At 40.7% G+C, this 18759-nt stretch overlaps 1 protein-coding gene across 1 annotated transcript in view; it reads left to right on the forward strand.

The window, feature by feature from the left end:
• LOC111160967 (doublecortin) overlaps nt 1-18759 on the forward strand; it is a 120813-nt gene that overhangs the window by 11034 nt on the left and 91020 nt on the right. Inside the window, exon 2 of the mRNA XM_022524373.1 lies at nt 10536-10921. Within this exon, the coding sequence (XP_022380081.1) occupies nt 10558-10921 (364 nt within the window). The 5' untranslated portion in view covers nt 10536-10557. The remainder of the gene's footprint in view (nt 1-10535; nt 10922-18759) is intronic.

Genomic DNA, 18759 nt, shown 5'->3' on the forward strand with positions numbered 1-18759 from the left:
AAGGATGTCCATTCTCACCACTGCTTTTCAAAATAGAACTATAGAAGACTTGGTCCCCAGCAATAAGGCAAATAATGAAATAAAAGGTATTCTGTTCGGAAAGGAATAAAGCCATCTTCTTTTTGCAGATGACATGATCTATATAGAAAATCACAAGATAATTACAAAAAAACTTATGGAGCTAGTAAGTGAATTCAGCACATTTGCAAAGTGTCAGGTCAATATACAAAAATCAATTGTATTTCTATTTACTAACAATGAACATGCAGAAAGCAAAATTTTAAGTACAATATCATATACAATCCTTTAAAAAAAACCTTAGGTATATATCTAACAAGACATGTATAGGATGTGTATGCTGAAAATTATAAAACACTGAGGAAAGAAATCACAGAAAATATAAATAAATGGAGAGACATATCATGTACACGGATTAGAAGACTCAATATAGAAATAGAAAGATGTCAATTCTCTTCTAATTGGTAGATAGGTTTAACACAATTTCTATCAAAAATGAGATATTTGATAGATACAGACGAGATTATTATAAAATTTCTATGGAAAGGCAGAGGACCTAGAATAGCCAAAACAAATCTGAAAAAGCAGAATAAAATGGGGGAAATCAGTTTACCTGATTTCAAAACTTTTTTATAGCTTTGGTAATCAGGATGGTTTGGTATTGGAGAGGGAATAGACACACAAATCCATGGGCTAGAATAGAGAACACAGAATAGACTCACATAAATATATTCAATTGACTTTTGATGAAGGTGAAAAAGCAACTCAACGGAGGAAAGATAATCTTTTTAACAAATGGTGTTGGAGCAACTACCTATCCACAGACTAAAAAAAATATGAACTACAATCTAAACTTCACAGCTTAAACAAAAATGAACACAAAATGGAGCATAGATTTAAATGTAAAGCATACATCTATCAAACTTTTAGAATATAACACAGGAGAAAATTTCAGGACCTAGGCTTCTTGAAGAGTTCTTAGACATGACACCAAAAGCAGAAGCCATAAACAACAAAAAACTCCAAATAGCCAAAGCAATCTTGAGAAATTGCTGGAGATAAGGATAAAGCTGGAGATATCATGGTCCTGGATTTTAAACTATACCACATAGCTAACATAATCAAAACAGTATGGTGCTGGCACAAAAACACATAGACTAATGGAATAGAATAGGGAGCCCAGAAAGAAACCCATGCTTATATGGTCAATAATCCATGACAAAGGAGGCAAGAATATATGATGGGGAAAAGACAGTCTCTTCAGTAAATGATGCTGGGCAAACAGACAGATACATGCAAAGGAATGGAACTGGCCATTTTCTAATACCACACACAAAAGTAAAATCAAAATGGATTAAAGACCTAAATGTGAGACCTGAACCATAAAAATCCTAGAAGAAAACACAGGTAGTAACTTCTCTGACATCGGTAACGTTTTTCTAGATAGGTCTCCTAAAGGCAAGGGAAACAAAAGTAAAAATCAACAAACGAGACTACATCAAAATTAAAAGTTTCTGCACAAGGGAAACCATCAACAAGACAAAAAGGCAATCTAATGAATGGGAGAAGATATTTGCAAATGATATATCCAGTAAGGGGTTAAAATCCAAAATATATAAAGAACTTATGCAACTCAACACCAAACAAAACAAAACAAAACAAAACAAAAAAACCCCCAAACAATCCCATTAAAAGAAAGGACAGAGGACCTGAATAGACATTTTTCCAAAGAAGCCATCCAGATGGCCAAAAGACACATGAAACGATGCTCAACGTCACTAACTGTCAAAGAAATGCAAAGCAAAACCACAGTGAGTTATCACCTTACACCTGTCAGAATGGCTAGAATAAAACAAACAAACAAACAAACAAACAGGAAATTACAAATTTTGGTGAGGATGTGAAGAAAAAGGAACACTCATGCACTGTTTGTGGGAATGTAAGTTAGTGCAACCACGGTGGAAAACAGTATGGAGGGACACCTGGGTGGCTCAGTTTATTAAGCATCTGCCTTCGGCTCAGGTCATGATCCTGGAGTCCCAACAGGATGGAGCGAAAGAGGCTCCATGCTCAGCAGGGAGTCTGCTTCTCCCTCTGCCTCTCACCCAGCTTGTGTTCTCTCTCGCTCACTCTCACGCACTCTCTCTCTCTCAGATAAGTAAATAAAATCTTTAAAAATCTTTGCCTCAACTCAAATTAAAAATAGATAGAACATATAATCCAGTAATTCTACTACTGGGTATTAACACAAAGAAAATGAAAACATTTATCTGAAAAAATAGAGGCACCCTTATGTTTATTGCAGCATTATTTATAGTAGCCAAGACGTGGAAACAACCCAAGTGTCCATTGATAGGTGAATGGATGAGGAAGATGTGGTACACACACACACACACACACACACACACACACACACACACACCCCTACAAAAAAGGATGAGATCTTGCCATTTACAACAACATGGATGGACCTAGAGGCCATTATGCTAAATGAAATAAGTCAGACTGAAAAAGACAAATACTGTATGATTTCACTCATTTGTAGAATCTAAAAAACAAAATGAATAAACAAACAAAAAGCAGAATCAGATCTATAAACACAGAGAACAAACTGATGGTTCCCAGAGGGGAGGGAGATGGGGAGCTGGGCAAAATGGGTAAAGGAGAATGGGAGATAGAGGCTTCCAGTTATGGGACTAAATGGGCACAGCATAGGGAATATAGTCAGTGACATTGTAATAGGGTTGTATAGTGACAGATGGTAGCTACACATGTGGTGAGCAGAGCATAACGTATAGAGGTGTTGGATCACTGTATCGTACACCTGAAACTAATGTAACCTTGTGTGTGTCAACTATACTCAAATACAAAGATCTTTTTAAAAGTACAATCCTTAAAATGAAAAATAAATTAAAACTATTGCTCTACGGAAGACCATGTCAAGAGGATGAAAAAGCAAGAAACAGTCGGAGAGAATATATTTGCAAACCATGTATCTGACAAAGGGCTTATATCTAAAATATATAATAAACTCTCAAAACTCGACATTACAAAAATTGGGATGCCTGGCTAGTTCTGTTGGTGGAGCAGAAGACTCTTGATCTCAAAGGTTCTAAGTTTGAGTCCCGTGCTGGGTTTAGAAATCACGTAAAAATAAAATCTTAAAACAAACTCGAACAATTCAATTAGAAAATGAGGAAAAGGCAGAGTCATCTCCCTGAACAAGATGCACAGTTGGAAAATGAGCACGTGAAAGATACTCAGCACTGTGACACATTGGGGAAAATGCAAATTAAAACCATAGAGTGATATCACGACATATCTATTAGAATGGCTAAAATAAAAATCCTGAACACTGGTGAGGATGTACGGGAACTGGATCTCTCATACACTGCTGGTGAGAAAATAAGATTTTAAGCCATTCTGGAAGAAAATTTAGCACTCATAAAATTCAACATACAAGTATCATATGACTCTGCAATTGCTCTCCTGGGCATTTCATTAGCAGCGAAATGAAAACTTAGGGCTGCACAAGACTGTGCACCACCACTTACACTTAACACTCATTTATTCTATTTCACTGCGTATAACATTCCACGTATGAATGACCACTAATCAAATTAGTATGCTGATGACGGGCGTTTGGATTGTTTTCATTCTTTCACAGATTTCAAGTAATACCTTTATAAATATCCTTGTAGTGGTCTCTTTGAACCCATGTGTGAGCATTCCCCTAGCATGGACATCTAGAAATGAAATTTCTGTATCGTAGATTGATACACATTTTCAACTTTACTAGCTACTGCCCAAAACTGCTCTCCAAAATCGTACTAATTTGTTTCCTCCAACATTGTATGGGAGTTCCAGCTGTTTTTTGTTTTTGTCTGTACCCGCTATGCCATATTTTAAAAATTTCTACCAATCTAATGGTTGCAAAATATGTAATTTCTGTTTTAACTAGGATTTCCTTAGTTATGTATGAGGTTGAGCATATTTTCACAGGTTTACTGGCCATCAAGGTTTCCTCTCCTGTGAACAACCTGGACTAAAGCTTTGCTCATTATTTTTTTCTATTGGAGTTTTGCCTTTGCCTTATTGATATAACTTTATATTATATATTTCGGGACATTATTCCTTGTTAGTCATATAAGATTGAAATATCTTTTCTCAATTTGTTACTTATCTTTTAATGTTTGAATGCTTTCTTTCACCTTCAGAAGCTTTACATTTTCATGTAATCAAATTTACAAATATTTCCCTATGAGATTTCTGCTTTTTGTCTTGGTTTAAAAAATATTTTTTTAAACCACAAGGATTTAAAGAGAATCTCCCATATTTTAGTCTAATAATTGTAAAGTTCTGTTCTTTATATTTAGATCTTTAAGACATCTGGAGTTTATTTTTATGTATGGTGTGAAGCGTGAATCTAATTTAATTTTTTTCATATGAAAGTTAATTGTCCCAATACCATCTTTTGAATATTCCATGCTTCCCTTACTGAATCCAATTAAAAAATACCCAGACCTACTATGTATTAGACATTGTTCTAGGCATTGCATATAGTATTAAGCGGTGCCTGGGTGGCTAAGTTAGGTGACTATTTTCATTTGGGTCATGATCTCAGAGTCCTGGGATTGAGTCCTGTGTCGGGCTCCCACCTTGGCAGGGGAGCCTGCTTCTTCTTCTCCCCACCCCCTTTTTGTGATATATCTTTCTCCCTCTCTGTCAAATAAATAAATAATAATAATTTTAAAAAAGAATTTTTGAATACAGTATTAAAAATAAAGAGGGGTGCCTTGGTGGCTCAGTCTGTTAAGCACCTGACTCTTGATTTCAGCTCAGGTCATGATCTCAGGTTCCTGAGATTGAGCCCCACATTCGACTATGCACTCAGCAGGGAGTCTGCTTGAGACACTCTTCCTCTCCCTCTGCCCTTCCCTCTTCTCATACACACACACATTCTCTCTCTCAAATAAATAAATAAATCCTAAAAAATAAAAACAAAGATGTTACTATCAGTGTGGTGAATTGTATTTCATTTAAGCTGTTAGAATATTTCTGGCCTTGTGGAGCTTATATTCTATTTGGCAAGATAGATAATAAACATAATAAAGAGGTATATTATGTAGTATGTTGGAAGATGATAAATGTTATGGAAAAAATAGAGCAAGATAAAGGAAATTAGGAGTGCTTCCTCAAGAGAGAAAGTTGTAACTTTAAATAGGGTGGTCTGGGTTGGTCTTGTTGAGAAGTTGTTGTTTGGGCAAAGATTTGAAAGAAATGAAGGAGATGCCCTGTGAATATTTTAGGGAAAATAAAAACTAATACCTGTGTCATATATACTATGTGCCAGGGTTTGTTCTAAGCACTTTACATATATTTACTCATTTAAACCTTACAATAACAGATATTTCATCACAATAGATATTTATGAATTTCACAAAAATTTCTCTTGGGGTTTTTATTTGAATTTCTTCATATATAGATATAGATTACTTTAGGGAGGGTTGATACCCTTACAACATTGCTTCTTGCCATCCATAAACATGGTCTGGTTTTACATTTATTTACAATGTCTGTTATGTTCTTCAATCATTTTAGGATTTTCTCAATAAAGGTTTTATACATATTTGATGGATTTATTCCTATGTACTTTATACTTTTGTGGTTCCTGTAAACAGTTTGTATATATTTTCAGCTTCACTTCCTATTGCTTACACTGTCCTACTCCAGATCCTACTCTCTGTGTTTTTGATAGGTAATGTACTCTAGTTATTCTGTGTGTGTGTGTGTGTGAGATGAATGGTCTTGCTACTTGATCCTGATCTTTTTTTTTTAATTTTTAAAATTTTTTTTAAAGATTTTATTTATTTGACAGAGAGAGATTACAAGTAGGCAGAGAGGCAGGCAGAGAGAGAGACTGGAGGAAGCAGGCTCCCTGCGGAGCAGAGAGCCCGATGTGGGGCTCGATCCCAGGACCCCGGGATCATGACCTGAACTGAAGGCAGAGGCTTAACCCACTGAACCACCCAGGCACCCCTTGATCCTGATCTTTAAGCGGAATTTGATTAACCAAGACCATAACATATCAAGAACGATCTAAGTCTTTCCCCTCCATGATTTTTGTCCTGTCTCAATGAGTCTTTAAGCTCTCCAGGGAGAGTGAGTGTGAGCACATGGGAATTACTCAAAAAGGTCTCACTGCTACTTTTCCCACAATCTTTTCCCTTCAATCTCTTCACTCCATTGAGACCTCAAACATGACTCTCCCTTGATGTCAAAGTTAACTTCCATATATAATGATATACTTTATCCCTGGACTCATGCCTGAGCTCTTCTTTTCCGGCACTGATTCTCCTTTTTTGAGGAAGTGAGAGAAAAATCCTGATGAGTAGCTGAGAGCTCTTTGAGAGGAAGCATATTTGTGAAATGATCTAGCTCATTTTTTGCAAAACGTTGATCCACAAAACATTAGTCCATGAGATGCTCTGGAAAAAGAGGTTCTGAGTTGTTTTTTTTTTTTTTAGCATTTTATTTATTTATTTAAGAGATAGAGAGAGCGAGAGAGAGCGAGCGCACAAGCAGGGGTAGTGTCAGAGGGAGATGGAGCTGAGCAGGGAGCCTGATATGGGGCTTGATCCCAGGACCCTGGGGACCTGACCTAAGCCTAACGCAGATGGTTAACGGACTGAGCTACCCAGGTGCCCCTGAGCTTGCTGGCTTTCTTTCTTTTTTTAAAGCAGGAAGCCCTTTATACTGAATTCCTTTTTGGAGACACATGCCATATTTTATGCATATTAAAGGAGAAATTTTATGGTAAAGAAAACAAATTTAGTTTATCCCCATACTTCTTAAACATTTTTGACCAAAGAACCATTTTTGTCTGTTTTTAAAGACCACCCATTAACATCCACATACCTCACAAGGGGAAACCTTGATCTTGTTCACCTGTCTGCTCTTTGATGGATGTAAACACAAAATCATCTACCTCAGACGGTCTCCTAAAGACAACTTGCAGCTTCCACAGTAATGTTGCAAAGTCTAGATCATGAGGAAATCCCTTCTAAAATCTATTCTAAACCTTTTACGTTTAAGTTTTATCATCCCATCCATTCCTCTATTCTCCCCAGAAAATAAAAAAATATTTGAGTTCTGATACAATGCCAATCACCCTATATTTATGAAACACTTATGATGTACAATTTAAAAAAAATTAAGACATTGACCTTGCTGGACCAGGAAGCTACAACTATTGTCCAGAATTTCCATATTTTCCTGCCCTTATTCCTTGATATGTGTCTGCCCTTGACCTGAATAACCCCTATCTTTCTGGAGATGGCCACAGTGTAAGGCAGAGACAAATGGAAGAGAACACACTGGACACAGGCGGTCCCCTGAGCTAGTTATTTGGCAGCCAGAAGAGCAACAGCAAGGTGGACAACCTTGACTAGGCAGGTTGCACATGGGGGCTGTCTACCCCCTGACATGGACAGCTTAGGTTTCCTTTGCCAACACCTTCCCGAAAAGGAATGTCATTTTTTTTATCCTGTTTTGAGGCATCTTATAGTAAAACACATGCATCAAAAAAATGCTTACCTAGTCATCAACAGCTATATCTAAAGAGGAGGGTGAATTGTATTAGGAATCATATAGAAGATCATTAAGGACCCTGCTATTAGCTCTGAGCTTTCTGGAAGCCAAGCGACAATGGAGTCATGGGTGTTTCAAGACTCTGCCTGTTAATACACATAGCCTCTGTTGTGAAGATGATAGCCCGCCCCTCCTTTACTCTCTCACCTTTCCCTTCTTTTTCTTATAGTTTGATTTGATTTAATACATTTAATGTGGTTGCTTCCTTCCCTTTTCTAACATATTTGATATAAAGAAGACACTTCATAACAAACAGGAAATTTGAGGAGCCATTAATGTTTATCTTGTAGCCATCAGACTCACTTCACATGGAAAGGTCTCTGGGTTGGATTTGAACTCACAGACTCTCATAGGTAAATGCCACAGATCCTATTAACCAGGTTATTGTAGCAAGCTAAAAGGTCTTTGGGGTTCTTTTGCCGACATCAACCCCCATGAAATTCTGGAAATCTTTTCCCTTGTCTTGTCTTTTTTGTTCTTCCTTATAGTCTACACCACTGACCTTGTTTCAAAAACAACCAGTTGTTGGATGGATGAAGTAAAGATGTCTTCAAGAACGTTCAGGTTAGATTGTTTTGTCTTAAGAAGGTGAGAGGAAGAGAGCTACAATTTCTAAGAAGCCTGGTTTGACTGCCTGAGTCTGGTCCCCAGGCAGATTAGACCAAGGTTTTGGCCAAATGAAATTGCCAATTCTCTTTAAAAAAGAGGGTGTGGGGGGGCTAGCACATTGCTCATTAGAACATTCTGCACTTGCCTGTGCAATCTTTTTGCCACCCTGCAATTTCCTGTTGGTTATAAATGAAACCTTTCTAGCTGTTAATGCAGCCTGTGAATTGAAAAAAAAAAGCATGTAATTAATCATAGGAGTTGGGGGGATTCACTAAGCCTGAGTTATAGGGGAGAAGCTGGACAAGGCACTAGGACCTAGAAGGCATCTATCCACCCTGGCAGGAATTTCTTGCTTGGAGCTCAGACAACAAAGGCATAGAGAGATTGGTTTTCTTTCTCTCAGCATCTCCACCCAACCAGCAGAAAACCGGTGAGTGGGGCTTTCCAGTGATTTTTAGGCAGAATGTAACAGATGCCAAGCGGTAAAAGCACAAGGCAAAGGGCTCGCTCTAGCTCTCTCTCTTTCTCTCCTTCTCCTTTTTTTTTTTCTTAAATTTTATTTTGCCTTATTCTATCGGATTTTTTCCTAAGCCTCTACCTGGGATTTTCCTTTGGAAAAGTGAGTTTGATGTTCATTTGTTTTCACTGTGATGTTGATTTAGAATAATACCACCCGTGATTCTAAAGCAAAGCCAAGTGTTACTGGCATGCCCGGGGAAATGCTTGCTACTTGTCTTGAGGAGGTGGGGTCTCTCGCCACTGCAGGTTGTCTGACAGAGACAATGCTGAGCTCAGCACAGGTCATGGTGACATTGGAAGAAAAGGGGGATCAAGCCTGGCAAGCCTCCTAGGCACCAGTCCTCCTTTATCTCTTGTCCTCCTGGTCCCTTGCAAATATCTTGATGTGGCAGTGTGTAGCAGCTGAGCCCTGCTTGCTCTGTGAGTCCTTTTATCCCCATCTGTGAGATGCATGTTAATAGTTGGGTTCCTAGGCTGTGGTCACTACCTTTGCTAATGCTCGAGGCTTCTGTTGTGTTCGGTTTCATGTTTGGATTTCTCTCCCTTTTTCTCTGATTCTTTCTCCCTTTCTCTGTTTCTTTCTCTCCCTTTCTTTCTCTCTCTCTCTCTCTTTCTTTTTTTTTCTTTCTCTCTTTCTCTCTTTCTGGCTCAGCAGAAGGGGAAAAAGCAAATCTGACAAATGACCATCTTTTGCCTCAGCTAATGCACCTGGGCAATAGACAAGTTTGGAGGTGAATTGCTTCCTTGAGGGGCAAATGCCCCACCGGTCAGGGTAGAAAACCAGAACAATGAAAGGTGTGCTTGTTTTGAAAGGTCCCATATGCTTCCCAGGGACTCATTTGGGAATCTTTCAATGATTAAATTATTGCATTAAGAGGTGCGGCTGCCTTGTTGGGGAGGGATAGAGCACATGTTAAAAAAAATTAAAAAAGAAAGGAAATGATTTTGTGACCAAATGGTACCAGGGAGAAAGCAGAGCTAATAACTTCTTAAATAACTGATTTTTCTAATCCTTTTTTTCCCCCCAGCTTATTTCTTATGAATGTTGGATAGCTGCCCCAGCTTGGTGGGGAAAGGGTTCGATGAATAGTACAAAGACACCAGCTATTCCCTGGAGGCTGTCCCTTTAAAGGAGAATCCTGGTTTATTCTGGGGGGTCGGGTGGGGAGGGATGCACACATTAGAGTAGGCAAGGGGGTTTGGAATGAAAGAAAAATCTTCCCCTCCGTAGTCCTTTTACTGAGGCACAAAGATTGCTTCCTAAACTGGAGATGTGAACGTCAGCCAGCGCCTTCTATTCTCTTCAAGGGGATTTTGTCAGGCTATGGATTCATTTACAACTGTTAGTCATGTGGGCATGTGTGAGGAAACAGATGCCAGTTTTAATGTATTTAGCCCGAAGTTACAATTTGATAGGAGCCACTGTCAATAAGTCCCAGGATTTCAAGCAATTTCAAAATCCCTTCCTCTCCCCTGTTTGGAACAGCGCCCAGAGTGCCTCCCTCTCTATCTCTCACCCCAACCCCCCACCACAGCAGCACCCCCCAGCCCCTCCTTCTTGTCTATTAAGATCAATATTCCTGCAGGTCAGGGGCAAGCAGCAGATGGGTCACGGGCTTTTTTCAACCAGTTCTTTTTACAAGCAGCAGATTGCAAAACTGGATCTGGCTAATATTTGAATTCTCCCCCTCTTCCCCTTTTTCCTTGCCTCTTTTCACCCCCCTTTGTCCAACACTCAGGTGTCTGAGGTTCCACCGAAATATGGAACTTGATTTTGGACATTTTGATGAAAGAGATAAGACATCCAGGAACATGCGAGGCTCACGAATGAATGGGCTGCCCAGCCCCACTCACAGTGCCCATTGTAGCTTCTACCGAACCAGAACCTTGCAGGCGCTGAGCAATGAGAAGAAAGCCAAGAAGGTACGTTTCTACCGCAATGGGGACCGCTACTTCAAGGGGATTGTGTACGCTGTGTCCTCTGACCGTTTTCGCAGCTTTGACGCCTTGCTGGCTGACCTGACTCGATCTTTGTCTGACAACATCAACCTGCCTCAGGGAGTGCGTTACATTTACACCATTGATGGATCCAGGAAGATCGGAAGCATGGATGAACTGGAGGAAGGTAAAACAAGGGTGGTGGCTTTTGGTGGGGGAGGTGGGGGTGGCATCCTTGGCCGTGCTGACATTTCTTGGAGTGCGCTGAAAAAACAAATTCGGGGATAGATTTGTCAGAACGCCAGGTTGATGCTGCTACTGCTGAGTCTGTAGGCATTGACAGGGCCATTAGCCATTAGCCTTCACGGCCTTCGGTCTCTGCTGGCATTGGATCGTGGATGGTGGTGACAATGCATTGTACTTCTCTGTCGGGGTACAAAGGGAAATCTGAATTGTGTCATTTACTCTAGATCTTGCTCATAATTAATTCTAAGTAACATTATTGAGGCAGACCACAACTCATTAGGGCTGTAAAAGGAGGAAGGAACCTCGGCTGGGTTCACAGAAAGATAGCCAAATATCCTTTGGACTGCTGAGAGGCTATTTGCACATTGCAACACATGGAAACCTGCCTCCTAAAAACAGGACTTCCTGGTCACATTCACAAAGGATTATACTTTTAGGTAAGTGGTCACTGTTCAGCTGTCGCTTCTAAAAAGCCCACTCTGGGGTGTGTCCCTAAGGCTGAGGTCATTGAGAGAAATACCAAAGAAAGCTGGAGGTATGTGTGGTATTTTAATAAAGACTCTTTCTATTAGAATAGGAACTGACTCACTGTACCTAAATTCCTTTCAAGTGTCTCTAGACTTTGGTTTTACAATTGAATGTTGTGACAAGGTTGCTGAGAACTTAGAAATGAGAGAAGTCTCTGCTCTTACCAGAGCCTGCTCACTCACAACACCTTTTATTTTGGTGGTTATTTAGAAAATAGATCTTGGGACACATGCTTAATATTTTACTTCGTCAAGTCCTTCATATTGTGGATGCCTCCCTATGCCCGCTTTTAAATGGCTATAACATGTAAGCAACTGATCATACAAATGGCCCTCCCCAGATCTCTCTCCGACTCTCTAGCCCTCCCTTCTCCCCCACCCTCTGCTTCCATTCCCCGGACACAGGTGAGTTTAGAGCAGGCAGATCTCTTGGGAAACCAAATTATGAAACAGCCAACAGGGAATGGGAATCAGCACATTAAATGACTTGGTGTGGGAGTACCCCGCCTCCACTTCTCTGCTTCTAGGTTTCTTGTGCTCTCAGACAAAGGAGCATGAGGGCTTCCCTTGCACGAGACCACGTTCTCACACATAGCTGCTGTTTCTCAAGTCAGGTCAAGTGATTTGGGGCCAGTTACTTCTAAACGACAGTGTTCCTACAGCTACTGGATCTGGGTCTCAGGGTTCAAGTCTGAGGTTTTGCCACATAACTGACCTTGAAAAACAATGCTGAGAAGGCTTAGACCATGTGGACGGTGTGCTGGATGGCCAGGCAGAGGTTAATCCTAGGGCTTTTCTGCACATCTGAGGATTGACTATCCTAGCCCTTGTCTTGAAGGAGAGTCAGGGCAAACTGGGAGGACTCAGAGTGAGGTTGAGGGAGCTGTCCAACATAGTATTGATAGGGTGTGTGTATTGTCACCATGAGATCCATATCTCGGGTGAATTTGAGGGGTGTCTCTGTAATAATTGTCACAAAGCACCTTGAATCACCCAGTGTGTCCTCATTTCCCCTAGCTGTGATTTTTTAAAGACCATGACAGATGCCAGGGCAGAATTCTGAACCCAGAGACATTGTATTCAGAGTAGGAATTAGAATGTTCTTGTGTCTGATATAAGAGAAGTATCATGCACACATCTCCCCCCACAAATCCATTTTTTTAACATACCTTGCTCAAGGACAAGTCCTTGATACTGCTTTTTCTTCCTGGATGTGTGTGTGTGTGTGTGTGTGTGTGTGTGTGTGTGTGTGTGTGTTGTGATAATCTCAGTTCAGTATAGATAATAAATGTAATTTTGAAGACTGCACCATTTCTTCTGACACTTTGGAGTCCTGCTACATTGGATTCCTCCCTTGGATGCATGGTAGTACATCCTGGGTTATATAGAATGTAAATAAGTTTCAGTTGGATTTATTCATATAGCATTTACAACCACAAGCTGTAGTGGCCCTCAGCCCCCTCCCAATCCTGAGTACTGCCCATGCAGTCAAGGAAATTCTGGGATATCCCTAGGCTAGTGTTGAGAAATGTGACCCATTTTCCCACTGCTGCAGAGTCAGATGGGAAAGGGTACTGGGATAAGCAAGATAAAGAGAGAAAAGGTCTTTTCTCTCCTGTTTTGTCCTTTGGAACTTCCCTTCTAGGAAGTGGAGGAGAGAAGTCCCTTGCCTTGTTCACCATTGGAAGAGGTTGAATGAAAGATTAAAGACATTCATACACACTGCTCCCCAAGAGACTTCACCTTGGAAAAGTTTGGAAAGATTCCTGATGAAGAATCAGAGTTAGTGGGTTCTAGTCATAGAGGCAGAAGGTTATCACAGGAAAAGAAATCCTTGGAATCAAATTGTCAATCCAAGATCTGCCACCTGCTAGCTCGTGTGCCCTTGGGGAAACCATTTAGACTCCATGAGCCTCAGTTTTTCATCTGTAAAGTGGAAATAACTAATTGAGGATTAAATAAGACAATGAGCATGAAGTGTACTATTATTCCTGGCATAGAGTAACACTCAGTAAAGGATATCTATGACTGTTGAGTTGTCCTTGTTTATAGCTCGCTAACGACATGACCATAGGTCTGTCCTTATCATCACTGTGAATAACCTCTTTTTCAAAACAGCATTTCTGAAGAAAACCATTTTAAGGTATAATTTGTATAACATAAAAATCACCCATTTAAGTGTACAATTCAATGATTTTTAGAAAATTTACCAAGTGGTACAACTATCATTGTAATCTAATTTTAGATCATTTTATTCACCCAGATTTCACCAATTAGCTGTTACTGCCCATTTCCCTCATTGTCTCCAACCCTAGGCAACAACCTACCTATTTTATGTCTCTATAGATTTGCCTATTATGGACATTTTATATAAACTGAATCATACATTTTATATAAACTGAATCATACATCATGTGGTCTTTTGTGATTGGCTTCCTTCCCTTAGAAAAATGTTTTCAAGGGTTATCTGTGTTGTGCCTTGTATCAGCACTTTTTTCCCTTTTATGGAGGAATAACATTCCATTGCATGTATGGGCCACATCTTGTGTCCCTGTTGTAATACTCTTATCTGTAGAAAGAGATTAGTAACACCTGCCTTTGTTATCTATCAGGGTGGTTGAGAGGATATAATGAGAAATAGATAGAAAAACATACAGACAAGGTAAAACTACAGCTACAAGGTATTGTTGTTAGTGATGTAAAAAAAAGTAATAATAATGATGATGCTAGTGAGGGGTTGGGATGGCCAGAGGTTCCCAAACCTGGCTGCCTTTCACAAACTTTCAGAGACTTGGAAAAATATCAATTCCTGGGTCACACCCCAGATCTACTGAATCAAAATCTCCAGGGTTAGGGCCCCCAAATCTGTCTTTTTATAAATGTTCCCAGATGATTCTTATGAGCACTTAAACTTGAGAAATACTGGATTAGGTGATCTTGAGGTTCCTTTCAGATAACTACAGTGGTGGGAGTTCCTAGGAGTACAGAAGGCCTTGTTTTTGTTTTGCTTTTTTGTTTTGTAGATCTTAAAGGAATGATGGAGCATAGAACATACTGTTTTCAAATGGCCACTTTGTTAAATATTTAGACTAAAATAAAATGAAATAAAAAACAATGGGTTAATAATCACTCTGGCCTGTGATACTCCTTGTCTAATACCTCTAGTCTACTGTCTGTTAGATACTGAAAGTCACAAGGGGAAAGTTTTGGGCCCAAATCAGGTTATTTACATCAGCTTTTCCACAGCTCCTTAGGTACACAAAGAGTCAGTGAAGCCATGAAGGCTGTGGTCATATATGTATTAGTCATATTCCCAGTGGGTCAATGAATGAAACCCACCAGTGACTTTCCCTTTTGTCTTGCTTAGTCTTCCATCTCTAAGTCATTCTCCTTCCTTTCCTGCCTAATTCTTTCCCCAGTTCCTTGTTTGTGAGTACCCAGATCAATCTTATGGGTACTGTTTTGAGCATTATTACATGGACCATGGGACAGAATATTTCCAACTGGGACAGTCTTGTTTGAAAATCTGAGTTGAATGGTGACACTAGTTATGATCCAGTTCCTTTGCCATAGCTCATTTGAAAAGAGATGAGATGAGATGAAACCACCCTCCCATTAATTTATCCTTTAGCTACTAAAGCAGGCACATTGCCAAGGAGAAGGATTTAAAGATACCTGGGAGAGAGATGCATCATTAATAGATATGAGGATACAATAAAGTATCATTTAATATTTTCCTTCTTGAGTGAGGAAGCCCTGGCAAAGAGGAGGAAGCCCAGTTAGAAGTGATTCTGCACTGAGGAAACATGAATGCATTAAATGTTTTTGAAAATGTGGCCTACTGAAAGTGAATGGAGGTAGACATTAGATCATCTTGAGCCCACAGCTTGCTCCCTTCCTGCACTTTCAGCTGTGCTTCCATGACTTCATTTCCTTACCCCCTCATCCTGAAGCAGATTGTCAGTTCTAGCCAATTGTCGCCTTGCTTGCCTCTGAAGCTAGCTTGCCTTCTAGGCTCTCTATGGGTGGGAAATGGCCCTTGGATGCTGTGGCAGGATGGGAACCCAGCTGTGTAAAGTTGAAACATGCCTCATCCAGCTCCAAGTGCCAGGGAGTTGGGCGTGCAGGAAGCATGGAGCTCTGGCTGCAGACGTTGCAGATGTTTGCAAAATCAGGACAAGGAGGCCTTGGTCTAGAGAAGGAGCGCCTTTGATGTCTTTCTAGTAGTACAAGTGGAGTAGTACAAGTGGAGTAGTACAAGTAGTAGGCACCTATTTCTTTAACATTTAATGACCATAATAACTTTACCTCCTACTGCCTTCTGGGGTTGGAAAAGAGAAGAAAATTCCTTCTTAGAGACCTTTAGGGCGGGAAGGGGACTGAGATGTCGCTTAGTGTAATACCTTCAATTTGATGATGGAAAAGCTGGGACTCAGAGATTAAGTGATATCCCTGAGGTCACACTGCTCATAAAGGCCTGATTGGGACCAGAATTCAGGTCTGTCTGATTCCCCAAGGTGCTGCCCTCAACTGCCATAAATATCCCTCCCTCTGGGAGGGGCTGCTTGATTACAGGGCAGGCTATGCGTGTGTGGGGACAGGGGTCATGTGGGAAATCTCTGCCCCTTCCCCTTAATTTTGCTGTGAACCTAGAATGGCCCTAAAAAAAAATAAAGTCTTACAAAATATCCTGCCCTCAGTGTGCATCGGCAGTGGCAGCAAGTGGTTTTGCTGGGGTTAACCATTGAGCTCCTGGGTATGGCATTTTCAGCAACCAGACACTTCCTCTTAACCAGCAGGAAATCCTTATCTTTGAGGCCTGGGCAGTGGTCATACTATGTAACCATCATAGCTCAGTTCCAAGATGGCTGCCCTTGCTTCTTTCTCTTTTCTTTCCTTGGGCTTTCGCTCCTCCTCTTTTCATCTCCTTTCTCTCAGCCCTTTCTTCCTCCTTTCCTCCTTGCTCTTTCTTTCTTATTCTCTCTCCATTCCTTCAGATTAGGGGTTTAATGATAACGAGAGGTGGGTCTTATCAAGTGCTTACCGTGCACCAGGTTCTGGTCTCAGCACTTGCTAGCCACCTTCTGATTTGTGCCTTGCTCCCACTTTGTGAGGTAGGTACTGTTATTATCATTCCCACTTTTCAGACTAGCAACTGAAGCCAGGGGAGGTTAGGTAACTTGCCCAAGGACACACAACTGTGTATTGGAGACCCCATTCTTACTGACATCACATCAGCTGTTCTTTTTCCATTACTCCATATTGGGGCCAAAAGGAGAGAATGGAGAGACTAAAATGTACTGTTGGAAGGACTGCAACATAGATTTGGCTGAGAGCTGGGCCCTCCGGAAAGTTCTTGGTGCCATATGATACTATAGCTGTCTGCCATCATGTTCATTTTCATCTGGGGGTGGTTAATCATACTCATAGTTCAGAGGCTTAAGAGGTTTAAGAGATGGGAGCAAAATACGTCTGGAGTCCCAATAGGGCTACACAGCTGACTCTCTAGAGGAGACTGTAGATGAGTGAAATCATAAATATATAGCCTTACACATTTCTACACTACCAGTTGTCAGAGTCTTAAAGTACTTGACAAGTTATGGAAAACATCTGACTCAAAGGCACTAGCCTCTTGGAAGGTACCTGTGAATCCGGTGGCATGCTAATGTGAGGGGCCATTTCTAGAGTGTAGGGGATATTGGCTGTGAATAGATGGAATTGAAAGGGCCCCTTCACCCTTTTAAGTCACAAACTAAAGACCCTAGCCTCTAATCACTTGGGTTAGGTTGGATTAGCCAGCAAGGGAGCCAGAGAAATTGGGGTTTCTTTTGGTTGAATTCTTTGACTACTCCATCCCGGAGGGCTGTGTGTGTGTTTGTGTGTGCATGTGCACCAAGTGGGAGAGGATGCCCATGTTCACCTACAAACCATCCCTTGATCCTGTCAAGACAGAAGACTAATAGCCTCTGGGACTCAGGGCAGTGTTGGAAGCCCCTCACCCTTCCCCTTCACACATACACATAAATGTCCACAAAAGTGCCCTAGAGAATCTGACTGAATCTTCTCTCCTCACTAACTGAGAAATTTATTAATTTACACAACTTAAAGGATTTGGCGCTACAGCAAAGCAATCAATATTTGCAAAAGGAGTGAGTTATCAACCCAGTGCTTCTGAATGTCCCTGCATGGTTCTCCTGCTGAGACCAAAGGAAGAGCCATCAGACTATAATTGTGTTTAATGCTTTCTTTGCCCTGGCCAGGGTTCACTTACTTATTTATTTAGAGTTATTACTGATGAGTTAAGCCTGATTAACTCACACTAGTTTTCTGCAGCTCGACCTCTGGATGAACTTCTGTATACCTTGAGGCTAATGTGTTTTACGAAACATTTTCCAATACTCTCTCTCCCCCAGGCTGAGCCTACCTCTCTTCCTCTTTTCTCTAGCTTCTAGTCCCAGGTGCCTAATCCCCCGCTCCTGCCCCTTGCCTCTGGCCCCTGTGTTTCTTCCGCTGTATTAGTCATTTCCTCCAGCCCAAGGTAAATGTGAAAATTATGCTAGATTCCTCCAATCCATAAATTTGGCTGTATAATGTATTCTCACATCTCCACCTCATTACTTGTGGCAGCCAAGGGTGAGCCCTGGTGAGGATGGCCTTGAACACACAGATCGAGGGTGTAGTGTTTAGGAAAATGGAAAGATGAGGGTTGGGTGGTGGAAACAGAGGAAAGTATTTCTCAAGCAATGGCTAGATTTGCAAACACAAGCAACGGTGTGTGTGTGTGTGTGTGTGTGTGTGTGTGTGTGTGTGTGCATGTTGTTATTTAGACAGTTTTTCCACTTGGGTTTGGGGGTGAGCAATAAAGGACACAACCACACACACACACACACACACACACACACACATTTCACATTTCAGTATTCTACTACTTAGCCATATACTCTGTGCAAAGGACAATCTGGCTTCTTGGCAAATGTGAACTCTATGCCCAATATGCAAGGACACTTGGGTCACTTTAACTTGGAATAAACTGTATTCATTCTGAGAGTTCTCTTTGGTTTATACTATAACCATGGAATGGGGCTATGAGTTCAGAAACAGGACAGGAACATTAAGAAATAGAGACATGTTAAAAACACTCCAGTAATGCCTCCTAGATATTAACAAACATCTGAGAAACTGACATAGGCATTTCGACTGCAGTAAAATCCTACGAAGCTTGAGAACCTGGTTTATTAGATTATATTTAAAT

This window comes from Enhydra lutris, unplaced genomic scaffold (assembly GCF_002288905.1).
Source record: "Enhydra lutris kenyoni isolate GAN:26980312 unplaced genomic scaffold, ASM228890v2 scaffoldscaffold80, whole genome shotgun sequence".
Classification (NCBI taxonomy): domain Eukaryota; kingdom Metazoa; phylum Chordata; class Mammalia; order Carnivora; family Mustelidae; genus Enhydra; species Enhydra lutris.